Source organism: Poromitra crassiceps (genome assembly GCF_964638095.1).
Source record: "Poromitra crassiceps genome assembly, chromosome: 12".
Classification (NCBI taxonomy): Eukaryota; Metazoa; Chordata; class Actinopteri; order Beryciformes; family Melamphaidae; genus Poromitra; species Poromitra crassiceps.
Window position 1 is genome coordinate 31,350,259 of NC_139632.1, and position 22,297 is coordinate 31,372,555.

A 22,297-nucleotide genomic window follows, 5' to 3' on the forward strand; every position below is an offset into this window, starting at 1 on the left:
GAGAGAGATTTAGGTGATGCTATACTGTACAATGAGAAATCATCAGAATCAACACATCTTTCCAGCCTATTACACACTTATATACTGTATCTGTATACTCACCATAATAAAAGTGAAATGTGATTGGATACTCACCATAATAAAAGTGAACTGTGATTGGATACTCACCATAATAAAAGTGAACTGTGATTGGATACTCACCATAATAAAAGTGAACTGTGATTGGATACTCACCATAGCCATTCAGCAGAGGAATCAGGCTCTCCACCATCACTCCAAAAGAGAAAGAGTCTCGGGAGTGAGCGTGTTTATCAGGGAGCGTTTTAAAGCCTTCAACCTGTTAACATGTTTCAAGTCAACAGATTAATGGAAATATATCAACCTGTTAACATGTTTCAAGTCAACAGATTAATAGAAATATATCAACCTGTTAAATGGATATGGCAACATTTTTGGAGATTCGCCTATATTGTCATTGTCATTTGCCATATTGCCAACAGTGCCAGAAACACTCGCATGTACATGTTGTGACTGGTGTACTCACCACACGATGAAATAATAATCCAAAGTTACTGGTCATTTTCGAAGGAAATCCATAGCGAGAACTAACAGAGGGTTCCCTCTGTGACCAAAGTTACTTCCTCGTTTACCTAAGGCGCATGCGCTGTGTGCAGTTATCAGTACAGCGCATGCTCCTCGAGCAAACGAGGAAGTAACTTTGGTCACAGAGGGAACCCTGCACACTGCACATACGGTGAAGATAAAGGCATCCACATTCTACATTTAATATTGGCAATATGGCAAATCTCCAAAAATGTCTGCGTATCCCTTTAACATGTTTCAAGTTGACAAATTAATGAAAATATATAAACCTGTTAAAAATAAATCTGAGAAATCTTTCTATGTTTTCCATCTTGGCCTGCATGATGCTTACCCGCTCTTCTGGGGGAACAGAACTGCTCTCTCTCACATTCTGGATGCTGCTGAGAAACTGAGGAGATGAAGAAAATGGATTTCATGTATTTCATTTAATGTTTATTTGTGTAGGGACAGATATACATATACATACATGGAACATTTAACAAGAACTGGTCTGATCTGATGTTATATATCATAACATTTATAGCCTAAGCTAATTTGCAATGCCCATCCCTAGATGCTATTAAAAGCAAATATACAATCAAATATACAATAAACATAAACAAGGATAGAGACACACAGAAGGATATAATCAGCATAAAACATAAAGTTTACACACACACACACACACACACACACACACACACACACACACACACACACACACACACAGACACGCACACAGACAGACAGAGACACACACAAATACACACACAAGAGAAGGACACAGTCACTTCTGAGTACATTGGTGATTGATTGCCCTTCAGAAACTGTTTCAGGTTAGGTTTAAAATAATCCCATTACAATCTTGTTGAAGATGTGTGGGTAATGAGTTCCATATCCATGTCCAATGGAGGTTTTGCGATAAGGCACTTTGCAGTTCCCTGCAACAGCACCCCTAGTGGTTGTGCCAGCAGCCCCCAGAGGTTTCACCATATCACTGAGTGAGAACACAAGGAGCCTGATTATGAATACATTTATGGATCACTTTTATGTTAGCGAATTTAATCAAACCTAAAATATTTAGTTTCTCAATGACGCGGCAGTGGTGAAACCTAATTGGCTTCCTGTCTAGAATTGTTATTGCACGATTGTATATCATCTTAAGAGGTCTGATTACAGCTGGACTAGCTTGAGACCATGCAGTTACATGCAGGTGCTTTATATTTTATGAAGAAAAACAACAACAAATAGGAGTGCACTCGGAGAGTGCAGACCACCACCAAGGCCAATTCTCCAGTCTGCTATGATATGCACATTTGCTAGCTAGCTATGGCCGCTTTTCCCTAGCCCCACCCCCTTTCCTGACAACGCCCCCTCCCACCACCCAGATACATCTAGCCACTCCCCCTACCCACCCCTCGAACCCAGACTCTCTATGACCTTCCTATCTTTATTCACCTTATTCTTTGCCCATACAAGGACGCTTCTGCATGACGGCATTTCGTAATCGTCTTTCCGGTTTTAAACACGGAAGTAGAGTACGCCTACCGCAGTCATTTAGACTTGCCAAAAAGCTGTTTTCAAGCTAAAAAAAACCCAAACTGTTTTAAAGTTTTAATATTTGTCGGGTGAGAACGTAACATATATGTGACCAGTTTATCAGAATAACGCCTATTGGAAATCCTTAACGAGCAGCGAGGACCGGGAGCGCTGATGTGCTGACACCGGTCGGACTAACTATCTGTCAAACCCTACTACTGGCAGTGAGAAAACACTGTCGACGTTCTTTTGTAACTAACGTTAAATGCCGACCGGGTACAGCCATCGGCTCCTCCCAGCAGTAACGTTATGAACATGTAACTGAAGTTGGCCGCAGTGTAGCTTAATTCTGAATGTTGCCAAACTTCATTCATACTAGGGATGCACCGATCCACTTTTTTCACTTCCGATCCGATTCCGATACCTGAATTTGGATATCTGCCGATACCGATATTATGCCGATACCAATATTTTTCTTGAATATACAGTATAGGCAAAGATTTGGCCAATTAAAGTTTTTTTTTTTTTATATACCTTGCAAAAAGCAGACAAAATTAAGAAAATATACAAGGCAAAGAAGGATACTATTATACATTATTATACAAATTACGGCCAGCTGTGCGCTGGAATTGCAAAAAAAAAAAAAAAAAAAAAAATTTCAATTCCGATCCGATCCGATCCGTGAATTAGTGCCATATCGGCACCCGATACCGATATTGGATCGGATTGGCCCCATCCCTAATTCATACTGACGTTTTATTTTGAAAATGGCCACCAACTAGCGCTGAACTGGAAAGAACAAATACGTTGCGTCGAACGCGGAAGAGAGAAAAAGTGGGCGTGGTGAATAAGGTGAATAGCTATGGCCCCTTTTCCCTAGCCCCGCCCACTCTCCTTATCAAACCCCAATACCTCATTGCACAATTCAAACGGGATCCAAAAAAAAGTATTGTCTCTCGCCATTCACCACCATTCCTATTTTGTTCAGACACTGGTTGGCATAGGCCCCGCCCAGAAGGGGAGGGACTTTGGATCTCTCTACATTTGGGCTGATGGTGAACTTTCTAAAGTTCGTTTATGTTCTACCTCTTACCTCAGGAGTAGCCTCAGAGAACTTGCACACAGTCTCCATCCCTCCCAGTTTCCAAGGTCCGTCTTCGCTAACAAATACAGATGACGTGCACACGTTGTTGTGGCTTGATTTGCCCTGGAGTGAGACAGGGGAAGAAGCACAAGTTGGACTAACTTCATCTAAAAGTTCTCTTTCTTGACTCTCACTCTTAGCACTTATTCAGACTCTCATTTCCTCACTCTTAGATTACTGTAACTCTTTACATGCTTCGGCGATGCTACTACATCCATGCTCCATCTGGGCCCTTCTTGAACTACCTTCTTTCTCTCTTAAAAAAATATAAAATAAAAAAATAAAATAACCTGAACTAAACTTGTACCACTGTTCCTTCAGAAGTTGTAGTTGTCATAGACTGTGTTGCATAGTTGATTGCTCTATTGCTGACAAAAATGTGTTATTGTAAGTCGCTTTGGATAAAAGCGTCTGCCAAATGACGTAATGTAATGTAATGTACTACATGTATGTCCAGGCTACAACTCATTCAAAATGCAGCCGCAAGGCTTTTGACCACAACAAGTCACACTCGCAGGTCCCATATCACCCTCATGCTGGCCTCCTTGCACTGGCTGCCAGTGTGGCAAAGAATCCAGTTTGAAATACTTTTGATTACTTTTAAAGCTCTGCGCAGCCTAGCCTCTATTTATATTGCAGAATTGCTGAAGCCTTATAAAACTGCTCTCTCAAATCAAGCAATCTGATTGGTTCACAGCCGTAAAATAATGAGCGTATGGGGCCGCAATCACTGAGTCACTCACCAGCGGAAGGTGCTGTGGTTCCACACTACAGGATTGAGGATTCAAGAGCAGGTACATAGACGTCTGTTCAGAATGTGTGTTTACTGCGGGAGTTGAATCCCCGATCCTGTCTGCCTGGGCTGGGCTAGCAGCTAAATGCTAACTATGCTGAATTGGGAGAACAGGAGGCATGACGAGGCACTGCCAAAATGTATATACTGTATAACAACAACAACAACTGAGCAATGCGAGTTCAGGCATGAAACTCAAGCTGGTGTCTGCAGCTGATTGGACTAACTTGCACCTTTACAAATGAACCAAGCAATACACACAGACACACCCTAATGTCAAACATTTTAAATGACACATACTCACTGTCTACAGTATATGATTGTTATGTACTCCCTAAGCAAGGTCTAATGTGCAGCAACCAGTGGGCCATAAAAACAGATCTGTTCGACCAAAACCAAACTTACTCCTACGTCATAATCATTTCTAAACAAATACATTTAAATATATTTGATTGTGGCGTTGTCTTTGTCGTTGTGAATAAATAAATAATGTTCCCCCCCTCTGCTCACCCTCTCATGCAGGAAGACGAGGGCGTGCAGCAGGTCGTAGATGCCTGCACAGATCTCCTCCGGGGAGAGGCTGTCCAGCCGCAGCTGCAGAGGCTGCACTCGCTCGGTCACCAGGTGGATGGCTCCGTCCTGCACCGAGCACGACAGGAAGCGCAGCAGACACGGGTGCCTCAGGGTCTTCAGGTGCTGCAGGATATGAAGGGACGCAGATTCACGTTAGACCTACTGTTAGGGATGCATGATATTATCTGCAATCATAAAAATGAAATTTGTACTTGCATTTGCGCCGCCCACCCACATGGCATGGCACATGTTAAAGGGAATGTGCAACAGAATTTTGTTTTTTACCGTTTAACTCATTGAGTGCCAATGACGACAATCGTCGTCAATTCGAATACTAACGTAGAGTGCCAATGACGATGATTGTCGTCAATTGCGTTTTTTGACGGTGGGACGTGGATCAAAGCCTATAACATCTGCTGTAAAATTTTGGGGCATGTTGAATGTGTATAACCTATTTTACCGACCCATTAGGTGGCGACAGTGCTCTCCAGATTAGAGAAAGTTGAGTAAAAAACAGAGAAGAAGTCGTTATGGAAACGGAAACGGCATCGGTATGCATCGATATGCATGAAGCATAACGTTAGCTGTGCCTGTGAACAGCAGTCAATCTGCTGCCACAATTGAGCCCCTCCGTCTCCGCTGCGATAGCCCCTCCATATGATTTAGTTGCCGACACCAGCGTCTTTCTGAAAAGTTACATTATTCTCAGCTGGGAGCCGGCGACACGCTGTGAAAAAGCGGGGTGCAGCGCAAACGCAGAGCAAACGCAGCAGAGCCACCAGAGACACTCCCACGGAGGAGGAGGAGGGGGGTGGGGCACGCAGGGCAGCATACAACCATTGACAGTAAACACAGACCCAGACAGCAGGCTCGATGGACAGAGACAGGCAAATAAGCTAGAATATCTGATGCCCACCAGCAGTAAACCAAGACCAGCAAGAAGGTGTAGGGTCTGCGCACGCAGGGGCCAGCGCTGCTGGTTGCAGATAAAAAATATTATTTGGCCAAACAAAATTCCTTTGTTTTCACTGTTTTATTGAAGGAAATTATTTTTGAGGTGTCATTACATCAGAAAATATTAGCTTCAGAGTCAGTGATGTGCTTGAAATGCTTCATTTCACAAAAGGCTCATTATCTCAGCTTCTAAATTGAAACGTGTGTTTTTGCTGAAATCCACCTATCTTCTCCGGCTGATAACTAAAGAACGGAAAATTATATCAATAAACTTTTTTTTGCTGATGATAGATTCTTTGGGCGTGTTCGGAGTTTACATAGTAATATCACACAATATTCTGTGGGCCTCGAGAAATCACTGAAAACGCTCTGAAACTCTGGCACTGGGAGCGTCCGTTCTCCAAAAGTGGCTGGCACTCAATGAGTTAAGGGCCTGTGTACTGTCCACCTAGCATCTTTTTCCGACCGTTAAACACTGGAAGTACGCTGAGAAGCGCTGATCTCTAACGTTAGTTCAGTGCGGTAGTAGCTTGATAGCTGACAGCTAACATTAGCAAACAACACACATACAGTGATTTAGCTCAACACTCACCAGAAATATTAAGTGTCTAGCCAATCTGCTCCCACAATTGAGCCTTTCTGTCTCTGTTGCGATAGTTTCTCCATATGATTAGTTGCCAGAAAAGGAGCAACCGACACCAGCGTCTTTCTGACAAGTTAAAATATTTTCAGCTGGAAGCGCTGGGAGTCGGGCGCACAAAAACGGCGGAGCGCTGTGAGAATAGACGCTGGGCGCTGTGCACTTTCTCTTGACGTCCGTGTGCGCCCGCATACGCTCTCCCCCCATTGGAAACAACTGAAAATAGACGCCAGAGCTGATGAAAAGACGCTAGGTGGACACAGGCCATAACTGATGGTATTAATCGGTTAATGTTGAAACGGTCAGTTATCGGTTAAATATCTCAATCAGACCTTAAATACAGAAATGCCAGTTTCATAAACAATGTTTCGAGGCACATGATCAAATCATGGGACCCAAGAAGAACCCAAGACTTGTGGACAGACAGACAACCCTCTGAGAGCTAACATTGCACAATAAAACAACATGTGGAAGAAAAAGCCTTCTTACTTTAGCAGCTTTGTTGACTTTGTCTTCGTTGCCCTGCTTGTGCACAAACACGGACGCAGGCTTTCCATCCTGGAGCAGCGCTGAGTACATGGTGAGTCCAGAGGGCAGGGTGAGGAGAGGCTCCTCCAGGGTGCAGCCCCGCACCGCACTGCTGCTCTCCGCGCCCATGGCTGCCATACAACACGCACACACACGCACGAACACGCACGAACACACACACACACACACGGGGCATTTGATGATAAGGTTGTCAGCAGTGGTGTAGTGCAGGTACTTATTTTTCAGTCGGCATTGAGTACACCCACTTCTAAATCCACTCTGATGCCCGGGGCAAGGAGAGTGAAGGCATATGTAGCCATCTTGTTGCTTGATCATTGCCAAATAAATATTAGTTGTAGCTCAATAATTTGCAGTGGTGCTGCCTAGCCTATCATATATTATATTTGAGTTCAACTGAATATAGCCATTGAAAAAGTCTCCTTTAGACACTAAACAGCCATCATTTGTGTAACTTCTGAATACATGCACTGATCTGTTTACAGAGCCCAATCTCACAGATTAGAGAGATACCAGCAGTCAGAGGTCAGGTGACTCAATGTGTAGAAAGATACACGTGTATTCTTGGATAAGTTGATGCCATAAGAGAGATGCCCGCCGGCCATCTCCTAAACTGGCCTCCTTGTGAGGACCCTGGCACTGGAACACCTACTGGAACACTTAGGTCTTAAGTGGAATGGAAACTTCATTAATGTTATTGGTTATACCTGGGTGCTTTACCACCTCAAACGGTTGCTGTTCATGGGTTTAACGTTATAGCCACTTCTCCAGGGCAGGCAGGCACCACTGGTTGTCAGTAGTGACACAAAAGTGTTGTTATCGGGTGAAGGTGGGATGATATTACCTGCTTCTCCGTGAGAGCTGTAGTAGCGTTACAAGTTAGCTAGCGTTAGCTTTAGCAGTTAGCTGGCTAAACGCTACCTCTCGTCGCTACGTTGGCCAGCTAGTCATTGCGACACTTGTCGGTAGCCTTTCCGGTGCAACGCGTTCATGTTAGCCGCGGAAACCTTCACTGTGGTCCCAGGAGTCTAATGGCCAGACGGTTAGTTAGGAATACAGGTAACGCTAAGAAAAGGGTAAAAGGTATTGGCTGCCTGGCTAATCACTAATGCTAACGTGGAGAGCTCAGCTGTAAACACACACTCTTCCGGGTCAGAGGCGAAACCACACATACCAGTCGAGCGGGGTTCTTTTAAAATGTTAAATGATCCACTCACTCACTGCAAAACATCTCAGAGACTTTGGGAAAGTAGTTGTTTCCAGTATTCAAGATGATTATTACATTGCACATACAACTGCTAGTTAAAAGGATTTAGTGCTATACCAAATTAAAACAAAACCGCAAGTACCCCTGCTTTTTTTAGTACCCCTACTAGTATGATGATGCTGAGAGTGGTGCACTGTGAGATAATGGTGCATTCCATTGCACTCGGAATTTCGGAAAAAATGACCTCCGACAGGGAAAAGTGCAATGGAACGGTCGTTCAAGACGGAACTCCGAGTCGGAAGCTCGGGCAGCATCCACCAAGTTCGAGTTTGCCGAGATAAACAATTTGACCTCACAATCAACATGGCGGCGCACAAATAGACACACACAGTGTGTAAGGAAGGTACTTTTTCACAAATGTTTCACTTGATGTAGTGTTTGTGTTATGAAGCAACTTTTAGTTGCCATTTCGATTCCCAAACAGTTGTGCTTGATAGAAGCATGCGGTAGCCTACTAGCCGTCCATGTTTGTAGGGGTTACATGCTGCCACTCCGACGTTCTGCCACTCCGAAATATCGGCACTCAGAAAGGGTTCTATATTCCCCGTTTTTCACTAACCTCTCCCAGCCCCCAGGCCAAACCTAACCTCCCCCCATGCCTAAACCTAACCTCCCCCAGACCCTAACCCAAAACCTAACCTCTCCCACCCCCACGCCTAAACCTAAGGTCGGCATTGCGGCTTCTAAGGTGAACGACCGCCAGTCCGAATAATGGAAGTTAACGTTCGGAGTGGCAGGGCTTCGGAAAGGCAGACAGTTACCGTTTGTAGGCATGCATGTTTTTCCACACAGATGCAATGGAAGGCATTTAGAGCGGAACATGGAAATACTGCGTCAGAACTTCCAATACCCGACTTTCAAAGGAATGCACCACAGTCAATGGAGATAACGCAGACTCAAGCAGTGCTGAGCTCGTTACTTAAAAATAAATGTATATGTTACTCTTTTCAAAAGTAAGATTGCTTTACTTACCTGTCAACAGTAATTCGTTACAATAATTTGTTATATTACTTTTTCGTTACACCCCACAAAATTGCTAATTGCCCTATCCAAATTCAGACTTTGCATGTGCATACGTGTGAATACGAGGGATCCGTGTTGGTAACGGCTTCCTGGGGGCAACTTATGGGACGTGGCACTGGCAGGATGTGCTTTTTATGAAATTCACTTGATTTTAAAAACTGCGACAGTTCACACAACTTTAACACTACATACGCTATATCAGAGTCTGATCATAGCACGGAGGCGTGAAACTGCAGGCAGGGAATCAACCGCTACACTACCCGGACGCCCTTTCATATTTTGTAATGTTGCTCAAGTGTTCATCTATCTACTTGTGAAAACAATGTTTTGCTACCAGCATAGCTGTTAACTCTTTCTATACTGCATGTGTTTGAGCTATTGTAGCCTACATGTGAGACAGCTGAATCCACCTACAAGTCTGAGATATTCCACATTGCATTGCTGCGTGTTATCACAGCACTAATGTTGATGTAGGCCTATTGGCCTGTATATATGGATGAGTTAATGACCATAGCACCTTTATTACTTTTATGAATAAAGTGTTACTTTTTTTTACAGTTACTAAATCAATGAAGAAGTGAGTAATGAAACTATATTTCAACCACGAGAGACCAGCGGCTTTATTCAACAAATGACTCCATTGTAAGATGACGCCCCTCTTGAGGTGGGCATCTGCTTCGCTAGGATAGAGGATCCCCCACGTGGGGGATTCTTCAGGAGTCAAGACTCATTGGTGGTGGACTGGGGAGGTGGGTTGGGCGAAACGAGTGAGGACAAACAGCCGAGACGCCAGCTGCTGCTACGATTCGGCCAGGGAGGAAGGTGAGCAAAAATCTTCGCTATATATACTAGGATGAAACTGGTTACGACTGACATCATAACCGACGTCATACATTTTAACTGACGTCATACTTGACTGACGTCACGGGCTGATACGTCACACATCTTAACTGACGTCATACTTGGCTGACGACACGGGCTGATCAGATTATGAGAATATGGATTTCTACATTGGTTGAAATTCAGTCTGCGACTACACTAATCTTAATAATGATTTCTGGTAGAGACACATGAGATAGAATAGCCTACTTGAAGACACCATCTGAAGAGGCTATTGGTTTTCTGATATTCTAATGTATTTTGCTATTGTATTATAGGAGTAATAAAATAGCATTATCAACAGTTCATAATGGGTATCTTAGATTTAAACTTGAATATAACAACTGAGTGAAACAGCCAGTTGGTATCAGCTGTACTGTTCTTGATACTAAATTAGTCCATGTTTGAGCATGTTTCCTCTAACAGTGCGGTTTCCTTTCTACTAGGAAACAACAACACCTGTCATGTCATTAGTTCAAATGGCTTGAAAATGCTGGTGAATGTTATAGCTTTAGCTGGTTATTATGATCTTACCATTTCCAGAGGAAAGGTCAATGATTGAACTTTAAAAATAAAATAAAAACATTGATGATTCTGCATTCAGTAAAAATGGAGAACCGTCTTTCTTCACAGGAAGTGACACTTTTGCCCTGATGAGAGATTGTGCTGTTTACCCTGGTTACTAACCAGCAGTCGAAGACATACTGTGGTTAGTGCACGCATGCAAGCACACACACACACACACACACACACACACACACACACACACGCGCACACACACACACACACACACACACACACACACACACACACACACACACACACACACACACACACACACACACACACACAGATACACTGATACTGTCGGTTCTGACTGAGAGAAGGAGAAAGCATGGACGAGCTAGGTAAGAGGACACACACTCGTTCATGTTTTACTGTGTATATATTACATGAAATATGGCATCATCTCGGTCATTTAAAAAAAACGATTCAGTGAAGGTATTTCGTAAGACCAAGTGTAGCCGTAGCCTATAGTTAGACAACTGAAGTGAAATGAAGAATTGATCGTAACATTACAGTGTCTGATTTGTTCTGGGGGTAATCAGTCGTCTACCTACCCTAAGCTTATAATGCAATAGATTGTCATTTATTTAGTAGCTTGTTGCATAGTTTAGTTATTCTTTATTGGATACACTTATTGGATGCACATACAACTTTTGTCTCGGTAGCTCCAAAGGCATAGAACACTTGTTTTGAGTTTCACTGTAGTGTAAAAAATGAACGAGAGGACATGGAAATATAGATAAACATATAATGAGTGTGATTTTCAGACTTCAGTGCTGAATGTAGAACACTCCATTTTATTTTCAACACACTTCCCTTTAGCAGACGTTATTTTCAACAATAGCTGGGTTTCCCAAAAGCTTCTTAGGGCTAAGAAACTGCTTAGACCCTTCTTAAGGCTCCACGGGAGGATCATTCAAACCTGTCTATGCGGTGTATGTTTTTAATTTCAGAGATTATTCGCTACCGGTTGCAACATTTTCATAAGTCTCACTATTGCAACATTATGTCTGTCATCATCATCACATCCTGAGGAAGCTGCCTTGAACGTAGCAACCCCACACAGCTTTCTGCTCGCACCTTGAAGTGTGTCTCAAACCACTGCACTGCACTCTGTATGGCTTCTCACTTCTCGTAGTCTAAAAGGTTAGCACTTGTTCAGGAACCTGCCCAGTAGCCTACAACCACAGTCTGATCTGCTGGCCACAGCTCCACGGGAGCGGCTGGGGTTAATGGCCTTGCTCAAGGGCACATCCGTTGTGGTAACGAGGGAGGGGCATTTGCTGCTTTTTCACTTAACCCCACCCAGATTTACCCTGCTGGTCCTGGGGATTGAACCGACGACCCTCCTGTCACAAGCTTGCTTCTCTGACTGTGGGCCTGCATGTTTATGTGTGTCACACATCATGGACATCCTGTATCCTCTTGTAGATTTGCTGCTGGAGGAGTTGGCCCTAGAAGAGAACAAGAGCAGCGAGGCGGCTGGTGGAGAGGTGACCACAAAACCACTAGATCTGTAACGTAGTCGATTGGTTAAATCCATTGGATAAATAAGTTAATTTCACAAATTAAAATACAAGCATAATAGTAGAACTCTGTGGATGACATCACCTATCACCTATTTACATGTTGGTTCCCAAATCATTAAGCAGATAACGAGGCAGAAAAAGCTTGCTGACTTGAAATCTGCAAAATGATGTCATCTGTTTGTCCTCAATAGTTAGATCAAATCCTCATGTTGATGCTCTTATCGCCTTAAAGATTGTGTTGGTTGTTGTTCCCCACAGTCCCCAGCAGGTTATGCTCTACTCACCACTAAGAAAGGAAACAAGTCTGCCAATGCAAATGTCTACAGGTGAGCCACACGTTCAGGACTCCTGCTTCCTGGGGCAATTTTAGGATCAGGGGCCGGTTGCACAAAGCACCTTAAGTTAAGATTTCCCTTGGTCCGATTTAAGGTGTCCATCAAATAGAATCGGCTGCACAAAACACCCTTACATCTTGTGCTTATGTTGGTGTGTGTGTGTGTGTGTGTGTGTGTGTGTGTGTGTGTGTGTGTGTGTGTGTGTGTGTGTGTGTGTGTGTGTGTGTGTGTGTTAGTGACCTGCCGGCTCCTGTTCGGACCTCAGCCTCAGACAGCAACGAGCTGGACGGCACCATGCTGCCTGGACCGGGGGTCAGTATAGTACAGTGGTTCTCAAACCTTTTTGGCTTCAGTAAACTCTTTCCCTGATTTCTGAATCATCCCTTGACTTTACCCGACTACAACATTTTGCTTAGAAAAGGACAAGAGAAAACTAGAGAGTAGGCTACCTGCAGGGATGACGTATTTTTGTAGTCGGAAGGCAGAAGTCCCACACATGTTGGATCTTCAGGGGGAAAGTGAATGGGCTTTTAGAATGGGAATTTTGCTTAAATCCATAAAATAAGGTCTGTGGTTAACAAAAGTTTATGGGAGCGGTAATTTGGGTTCAGCAGGATAATCTTCACAAAGGTGAATCACTTTTATGACTTTTGAAGTATTTTCTGAAAACGTTTCAAAAGTCATAAAAGTGATTCACGTTTTTTACGATTATCCTACTGTCCACAAATTATATTCAGACAGTTTCCTCTAAAATGTGGAGATTTTGTCCAGTATGCGTCACCAACACTACTCAAAAGCCATATTGGTTTAAAGCTGGAAAAAAAGGCATGTTAGGGTTTAGTTACCCTTTAACTACAGTAATGAAGTATTTGTACTTAGTTACTTCCCATCTCTGCATTTGTATTATGGTTTAGGTTCGACCCCACTCCTCATCCCCGCCTCCACTTACACAAAAGCTGTCTGTGAAAATGAAGGGTGGTGTGCAGAGCAGCGATACCGCAGCAGCTTCAGAGGCCCAGGCCTCGAACCCCAGCAGAAAGGCCTCCATCCCCAGCAGAAAGACGGATGCTATAGACGACCTGCTGGGAGGGCTGAGCTCCGACCTGGAAAAGATCGGTGTACGCACCACCCCCAAGGGCCACTGCGCTTCCTGTGGAAAATGCATTGTGGGAAAGGTACAGTAAGTCATCTAAACAAAGTGAAATAAATCTACTGTGTGTTGTTTGTTTAGAAATAGCCCACAATTTCCCAGCTAGTGCAATGGTAGATTCCCTGCCTACCAACACAAGGGTCAAAGGTTCGAGCACCCGTGTTACCTCCGGCTTGAGCGGGCGTCCATACAGGCACAATTGGCCGTGTCTGTGGGTGCGAAGCCAGATTAAGGGTATGAGTCCTGGTCGCTGCACTAGCGCCTCCTCTGGTTGGTCAGGGCGCCCGTTGGAGGGGGAGGGGAACTGGGGGGAACAGCGTGATCCTCTCACTCGCTACGTCCTGCCCGTGAAACTCCTTGTTGTAGATGAAAAGTAGCGGCTGGCGATTGCACATGTATCAGAGGAAGCATGTGCTAGTGTACAACTGCAACTGCAACGACCAGGACAGGGGAATTGGCCGAGTAGCAGGGTGGGAATTTGGTCATTTTAGGGGCATGGCCATCTGGCCTTAGGCATCACAGATTTCTTTAGGGCACAAGGCCACATGCCTGTACTTGTACTACTACTCGGCGAGTAGTAGTACAATGGGCTACATGCACAACTCCACTACTTCCTGAAATTAGTACAGCTTCTTTATTTCCTGTCATCACTATTGGATGAACTGATTAATGTCAGGTGTGCTGCAGTCACAACAATGATCAGGCACACCTGATTAATCAGTTCATCCAATAGTGTAGGACAGGAAATAAAGAAGCTGTACTAATTTCAGGAAGTAAAAAAGTTGTGCATGTAGCCTATAGGGGAGAAAATGGGGGGAAATCCGGGGGGAGCTCACAAATGACAACAAGAACAGCAGTTACCTTGGTGGCTTATGATGCCACATAATATCTTATTAAAAAACCTCTTGTTTTCCTTCACCATTGAAGTGTTCTTTTGTTGTCTGTTGTGTTTGTTGTGTATTTGTTGCGTGTTGTTCTGTATTTGTTGTGTTGTGTGTTTGCTGTGTGTTGTTCTGTATCTTTTGTGTATTTTTTGTGTGTTGTTCTGTATTTGTTGTGTTGTGTGTTTGGGTGTGTTTGTTGTGTGTTGTTCTGTATCTTTTGTGTGTTTGTTGTGTGTTGTTCTGTGTGTGTTGTGTGTTTGTTGTGTGGTGTTGTGTTGTGTGTTGGTGTGTATTTGTTGTTGTGTATTTGTTGTGTGTTGTTGTTTGTTTGTTGTGTATTTGCTGTGGTCCGGTGTAGATGATGACGGCGCTGGGTGAGGTGTGGCACCCGGAGCACTTTGTGTGCGTAGTGTGCCACACGGAGCTGGGCGGCAGCGGCTTCTTTGAGAGAGATGGCGAGCCGTACTGTGACAGAGACTATCAGCAGCTGTTCTCTCCTCGCTGTGCCTACTGCCAGGGGCCCATTCTGCAGGTAGGGCTCACTCATATTCACATCAAGATTATTATTCTGCAGGTAGGGCTCATTCCATATTCTCACTCCTGTTCACATCAAGCATATTATTCTGCAGCTGGGACTCACTCCTGTTCACATCAAGCTTATTATTCTGCAGCTGGGACTCACTCCTGTTCACATCAAGCTTATTATTCTGCAGCTGGGACTCACTCCTGTTCACATCAAGCTTATTATTCTGAAGCTGGGACTCACTCCTGTTCACATCAAGTTTATTATTCTGCAGCTGGGACTCACTCCTGTTCACATCAAGCTTATTATTCTGCAGCTGGGACTCACTCCTGTTCACATCAAGCTTATTATTCTGCAGCTGCGACTCACTCCTGTTCACATCAAGCTTATTATTCTGCAGGTGGGACTCACTCCTGTTCACATCAAGCTTATTATTCTGCAGCTGGGACTCACTCCTGTTCACATCAAGCTTATTATTCTGCAGCTGGGACTCACTCCTGTTCACACCAAGCTTATTATTCTGCAGCTGGGACTCACTCCTGTTCACATCAAGCTTATTATTCTGCAGCTGGGACTCACTCCTGTTCACATCAAGCTTATTATTCTGCAGCTGGGACTCACTCCTGTTAACATCAAGCTTATTATTCTGCAGCTGGGACTCACTCCTGTTCACATCAAGCTTATTATTCTGCAGCTGGGACTCACTCCTGTTCACATCAAGCTTATTATTCTGCAGGTGGGACTCCCTCCTGTTCACATCAAGCTTATTATTCTGCAGCTGGGACTCACTCCTGTTCACATCAAGCTTATTATTCTGCAGCTGGGACTCACTCCTGTTCACATCAAGCTTATTATTCTGCAGCTGGGACTCACTCCTGTTCACATCAAGCTTATTATTCTGCAGCTGGGACTCACTCCTGTTCACATCAAGCTTATTATTCTGCAGCTAGGACTCACTCCTGTTCACATCAAGCTTATTATTCTGCAGCTGGGACTCACTCCTGTTCACATCAAGCTTATTATTCTGCAGCTGGGACTCACTCCTGTTCACATCAAGCTTATTATTCTGCAGCTGGGACTCACTCCTGTTCACATCAAGCTTATTATTCTGCAGCTGGGACTCACTCCTGTTCACATCAAGCTTATTATTCTGCAGGTGGGACTCACTCCTGTTCACCTAGCTTATTATTCTGTAGCTGGGACTCACTCCTGTTCACATCAAGCTTATTATTCTGCAGGTGGGACTCACTCCTGTTCACCTAGCTTATTATTCTGTAGCTGGGACTCACTCCTGTTCACATCAAGCTTATTATTCTGCAGGTGGGACTCACTCCTGTTCACATAGCTTATTATTCTGCAACTGGGACTGACTCCTGTTCACATCAAGCTTATTATTCTGCAGGTGGGACTCACTCCTGTTCACCTAGCTTATTATTCTGCAGCTGGGACTCACTCCTGTTCACATCAAGCTTATTATAGGACACTGTAATAATAATAATAATAATAATAATAATAATAATGATAATAATAATAATAATAATAATAATAATAATAATAATAATAATAATAATAATAAAATGCACATAAAAACGAATACAGATAAAAACTCAAAAGCAAATCTCAAACTGGTTCATATTCATTCATTCATGCATCCATCCATTCATACATTGATATTTACATTCTTTCAGTCACACTGTCATCTTTGATGGATTATGATGACATGGCTGTAGATTGCAGTACATATTTCTCCACATTTATTAGTAAGTGAAACAAAACTCTGGCTTTGTGAGATTGTGCTGCAGAGCAGAGTCATCAATCACAAACTAATGCAGCTTCCCTTCTGATTCTGAAATCTGCTTTCTGACATGTGAACAAATGAGAAAAGACTAACTTCATCCCAAACCTTGATCCCTCAAACCACATTATGTCTGTGTCTGGCTCCTCCACCAGAACCTCCTGACAGCCCTGGAGCAGAACTCAAACCACATTATGTCTGTGTCACCAGAACCTCCTGACAGCCCTGGAGCAGAACTCAAACCACATTATGTCTGTGTCACCAGAACATCCTGACAGCCCTGGAACAGAACTCAAACCACATTATGTCTGTGTCACCAGAACATCCTGACAGCCATGGAGCAGAACTGGCACCCAGAGCATTTCTTCTGCGCCCACTGTGGAGAGCTGTTTGGACCTGAAGGTCAGAGCCTCAAAAGTCTTATCTGCTGTCACACTGACTTCCCTTTATGATCTCATGTTGTTTTGCTGACTTTACATCCCTCCATCAGAGACCACAACAGCAAGAAACAAGCGCAGACACACCTCCATGCCAAATCTCAGCCTGCTAGGGCGAAAACTGTGGGCCCCAAATGGTGGGGGATTTTTTTTGTGGGCCAACCGACCAACAGAGCGACCTATAGAGCTGCTGGTCGCAGCTGAAGACAGGAACTTCATTCTAGTGTTGTCACATGAATGTACACTCACAAACATTTTATTAGGTGCACCTGTTGTCAGATGCCCTTTTGCACGCCGCTGTTGTAAAGAGCTGTTTGTAATGCTCCATTTGTAGCCAAATTGTAGCCAAGATGCAAAAGGTATTGTAATAATCGACCAACGCTTCGACGTGACATTCTTCTTCAGCATATTGAGGACATAACAGCTCAACAGTGTGCAGTCAATAATGGCATTCAACCGCTCAACTCTGAGCGCCCCCTGCTGGTTGGGTGCCATTGTAGACCGCATGCCGTGCTCCCAAGGCAAGGCTAAGACATTTCGTGCTATATAGGGAATACGACACAGGTGTGTGTGTGTGTGTGTGTGTGTGTGTGTGTGTGTGTGTGTGTGTGTGTGTGTGTGTGTGTGTGTGTGTGTGTGTGTGTGTGTGTGTGTGTGTGTGTGTGTGTGTGTGTGTGTGTGTGTGTGTGTGTGTGTGTGTGTGTGTCTGTGCGTTGAGTTGCTGCCACATGAGTCGCAGGCTATTTGCGTTAACAAGCAGGACCTAATAAAGTGGCCGGTTAGTGTATTGACCTTCTGCAGTCAGTCAGTCAGTGAGTGAGTAAGTGTGTCTTCTTCCTCAGGGTTTGTAGAAAGTGATGGGAAGCCGTAGTGTAACAGTCAGTCAGTCAGTCAGTCAGTAAGTGTGTCTCTGTCTTCCCTCAGGGTTCCTAGAGGGCGATGGGAAGCTGTACTGTAACAGTCAGTCAGTCAGTCAGTCAGTAAGTGTGTCTCTGTCTTCCCTCAGGGTTCCTAGAGAGGGACGGGAAGCTGTACTGTAACAGTCAGTCAGTCAGTCAGTAAGTGTGTCTCTGTCTTCCCCCAGGGTTCCTAGAGAGCGATGGGAAGCTGTACTGTAACAGTCAGTCAGTCAGTCAGTAAGTGTGTCTCTGTCCTCCCCCAGGGTTCCTAGAGAGCGATGGGAAGCCGTACTGTAACAGTCAGTCAGTAAGTGTGTCTCTGTCTTCCCTCAGGGTTCCTTGAGAGGGACGGAAAGCCGTACTGTAACAAGGACTTCTACCAGCTCTTTGCTCCAAAGTGCTCGGGCTGCGGGGAGGCGGTGAAGGAGAACTACCTGACTGCAGCCAACGGCACCTGGCATCCAGACTGCTTCGTCTGCTCCGTGAGCCTCTCACACACACAGACCACACACACGCACACACACACACACACACACACACACACACACGCGCACACACACACACACACGCACACACACACAGACCACACACACGCTCGCTGGCTCGCTACACAGGCCGGTGAATAAACGAGAAAGATAGCCGCGCATTCACTTTATTTGCAACATTTCAACCGCAAGGCTGATGAAAACCGTATGCCTGATGAACACGCTGGGGTGGAAATGTTGCAGATAAATCAAGGGGAGCCGTACTCCGTAGTGTGGGTATCCTGTTAGTGTAGTAGTGTGTGTTAGTGTAGTAGTCTGTTAGTGTAGTAGTGTGTGTTAGTGTAGTAGTGTGTGTGTAGTAGTCTGTTAGTGTAGTAGTGTAGTGTGGGTATCCTGTTCACTCTTCTTCAAGCCTACTTCTGTATCCAGCATCTGGTCAGAAGTGATTGGGTGTGCACTTCTGCTTCTGCTTGACTCAGCTACAAGCTACCGTCAGACACAATGCTCAGTGGAGATCTGCTTCAAACATCTCCTATGAGACATGGAAGATATAGTAACCCAGAATGTGATGATGACAGCAGCACACAATCACACACACACACACAGTTTTGTTACCTTCCCCAAATCGAACTCCAGAAGGCAGTGAAAAAGTGGGGTCCTTGAGGGGGTCCCCAGCAAAACGGGGGATTATTTATTTAGATTTTTTTTAGGGGACATGAGAAAGTTTGAGAAGCACAATGCCATAAGGCTTTTAGCAGAAACTCTCATCCGTGATTTACAAAAAGTGCATATTTTACACTCTTACCCATCTGCCTCCATCTTTCCCACCGATCTCTAACTCAGTGGTTTGGAAAGTTTAAACGTAAAATTGTTTTATTGACAAGAAATAATAGAGAGGAAAAGTGAACGTCACTTCCTGCTTCAGCACTGTACCAGAGATTATCATCCGCCATTTATTTTCCCATAGACATTTCGTAAAATGCGTATAAAAATAGTTGTACTTGGTCAAACCAAACGGTTCAGCTATATTTAGAATCGGGAGAGACCATAGAACATTTCACTCGGACCAAAACAAAAACAAAACAACATCGAAAAAATATTTTCTTTAAACCCGCATTTCTTTTAACGTTTTGGTCCGAGTTAAATGTTATGCGATCTCCCCTGTTTCTACTGTAAATATATCTGAACTGTTTGGTTTGAACAAGTACAACTATTTTTATAACCATTTTAGGAAATGTCTATGGTAAAATAAATGGCGGATGATAATCTCTGGTACAGTGCTGAAGCAGGAAGTGACGTTCCACTTTGGCTCTCTATACCCCGTTCAAGACAACTCCGAACACGTGAACAAACAAGCTCCAACTTGTAAAAAAAATTCACTGAACCGTTGTGGAGGTGGGAATTGAAGGACGGAAATTTGAATATCATTTCAGAGCTCCGGTTTGTCCGAGTTGATGTCACTCTCCACATAACCCTCTCTGTGTCCCTGTCTCTGTCTCCCTCTCTGTGTCCCTGTATCTCTGCCCCTGTCCCTATCTCTGTATCTCTGATCCCCTGCCCCCGTCACCCTCTCTTTGTCTCTGTCCCTGACTCCCTCCTCTGTGTCCCTGTCCTAGGACTGTCTGAAGCCCTTCACTGATGGCTGCTTCATGGAGCTGGACGGTCGGCCCCTCTGCTCGCTACACTTCCACACCCGGCAGGGCACGCTGTGCGGGAGCTGTGCGGAGCCCATCACCGGCCGCTGCATCTCCGCGCTCGGCCGCAAGTTCCACCCCGAGCACTTTGTCTGTGCCTTCTGTCTGCGTCAGCTCAACCACGGAGTGTTCAAGGAGCAGCAAGGGAAAGCCTACTGCGCCCCCTGCCATAACAAACTCTTTCTGTGACACAGCTACATAACATACATACATACACAGCTACATAACATACATAGCTACATAACGTACACTCCACAGTGAGCTGCTCACAAGTAGCCATACAGTACTAAACATTTGAAACTCATTTGCAACAGTATCAATACCTGCAATGGTTTCTCTTAATGAAAAGTCAAACATACACCAGATCGGCAATACGTCATTTTGTAGGCGGCTGCTGGCGGCACATGTTCCCGCCCCCTTTTAGGGCGAAAAGACAAGCCTCTCCGGGAGAGGCTTGTCTTTTCCCCCTAAAAGGGGGCGGGCCTAATTGCAGATCTGATGTATACTACTGATTTTTCCCTCCCTATCATTGGTGGGTATCTGTTGCTTCAACAGCTAGACGTGCTGTGATAGATAGGCTGATGACTAGAGCAGGGGTCAACTGCTGTATTGTGATAGGCTGATGACTAGAGCACGGGTCATCTGCTGTATTGTGATAGGCTGATGACTAGAGCAGGGGTCATCTGCTGTATTGTGATAGGCTAATGACTAGAGGAGAGCTAATCTGCTGTTGAAGGTAAACGTTCTTAATGAGTTCTATCAGGCCTAGATTATGATTATTAAGCGTGCGTCTGTCCCGCTCATCTCTCGTTGTTTATTTTTATGCCTCTTGATGTGTTGTCATCCCCCGAAAATACCCAGTTAGTTCTTATAGTGTGTACAATAGTACAATACATTAAAACATAGCCATTTTTATTATTTTGTCATCATTATCAAGACAGTATTTGTATTGGAATAAGCAATAAAATCTGTTTCTTTCCATCCTTTTCAGTTTTCCAGTATTTCATGGCTGTCTGAGGTCGACATTTTGGGGGTTTTGGATGCTGATAGCTATTGTGTGATTCGGTGGCTTTGGACTGTGACGTATCCTATTGACACAGACGGCCAAAATACCGAGGGAAAAATGCTAACACAGAAATATAATAAACCACTCGGCCGTAAAACACCAGCAAAAATACCTATTTCCTGTGATAAAAACCCTGAATGAAGTTTTACATGTGTGAACTTTGGAAGGTTCTAAAAGGTGTGTCACTGACACTTAAAATTATACGGGATTTCATACATCACGATCACATAACATTTATAAAAGGAGAAAGAATAACAGCAAAGTGCAGTTTTTCCTGCGAGGAAAATCCATGGTTTCCATAAAGCTCTCTTCAGTTTGCCATGAGACTTGGCAGCACGGAGATATTCTCTGGCAGTGTTGAGGCTGCAGTTTGTCAAGGGGCTTGTCTATGTGGGCCGATAGCTTGTATTGGCAGTCGCTGGCATGGACCCGCGCCGTGCCAAGCTGAGTTTCCTCTGACCCAGACTGAGCGCTGGCCCTGGGCTGGGCTGGGCCGGGCCGGGCCGGGCCGGGCATGCAGGGGGTGCAGACGGCCTCCCCTCCTCCACACAGGAGCCTTTATTGCAGCCGAGAGAAGATTGATGAAGGCCTGAAGTCCACAAAGGTGTTCCAGAGCGAACGAGCGCCCTCTCATCACCGCATCCCTTCAGCACCACACGTTATGATGTTGTGACTGCTGAAGGGAAAGTCCACCCGAAAACATTAGACTTACAAAATCACACCAAGGTGTTGAAGTAAAGCAGTGCAGGTTGCACAGGTTGGCCCCTTCTCCTCCACCGCCGCCACCCTCTCCGTATGCATAGGCGACTCCTGATTGGTCTATCCTCTACAAACGGACATCGTGCTACACAGACACTTCGTTTCCACACGAAACATGGAAAACACTCAAACACATTAAAGATTATACATTTGAAGCCTTCACTCCAGGATGGATGCCTAACATCAGGGAAGACTTTTTTGAAAAATGGCTGGAGGTCCAAAAAGTGATTTTTA

General features: G+C 44.5%; 2 protein-coding genes across 4 annotated transcripts in view; one reads left to right on the forward strand and one right to left on the reverse strand.

Moving 5' to 3' along the window:
* scyl3 (SCY1-like, kinase-like 3) overlaps nt 1-7,879 on the reverse strand; it is a 15,453-nt gene extending 7,574 nt beyond the window's left edge. The window contains exons 1-6 of one of the 3 annotated variants that reach the window (XM_083647422.1): nt 7,616-7,879; nt 6,715-6,884; nt 4,569-4,754; nt 3,215-3,328; nt 935-991; nt 235-337 (exon numbers count right to left, since the gene is read on the reverse strand). In XM_083647422.1, coding sequence (XP_083503548.1) covers nt 235-337; nt 935-991; nt 3,215-3,328; nt 4,569-4,754; nt 6,715-6,882 — 628 coding nt within the window. In that variant the 5' untranslated portion in view covers nt 6,883-6,884; nt 7,616-7,879. Of the gene's footprint in view, nt 1-234; nt 338-934; nt 992-3,214; nt 3,329-4,568; nt 4,755-6,714 lie in introns of all 3 variants that reach the window. The other 2 variants (XM_083647423.1, XM_083647421.1) reach the window with 2 other exon arrangements.
* Nucleotides 7,880-10,767: 2,888 nt separating this feature from the next.
* Nucleotides 10,768-21,211, forward strand: lpxn (leupaxin). Its single transcript, XM_083647449.1, has 9 exons — nt 10,768-10,848; nt 11,939-12,000; nt 12,295-12,362; nt 12,608-12,683; nt 13,286-13,546; nt 14,764-14,937; nt 17,044-17,125; nt 18,393-18,541; nt 20,161-21,211. The coding sequence occupies exons 1-9, from the start codon at nt 10,836-10,838 to the stop codon at nt 20,425-20,427; spliced, it is 1,152 nt and encodes a 383-aa protein (XP_083503575.1). The 5' UTR covers nt 10,768-10,835; the 3' UTR covers nt 20,428-21,211.
* The last annotated feature ends 1,086 nt before the right edge of the window (nt 21,212-22,297 follow it).

Excerpts from the sequence above, each read along its gene's own strand:
- lpxn (XM_083647449.1), top strand. Across the intron at positions 12,001-12,294 it reads GCGAGGCGGCTGGTGGAGAG|TCCCCAGCAGGTTATGCTCT; the intron begins GTGACCACAAAA and ends TGTTCCCCACAG. Across the intron at positions 12,684-13,285 it reads CCATGCTGCCTGGACCGGGG|GTTCGACCCCACTCCTCATC; the intron begins GTCAGTATAGTA and ends ATTATGGTTTAG.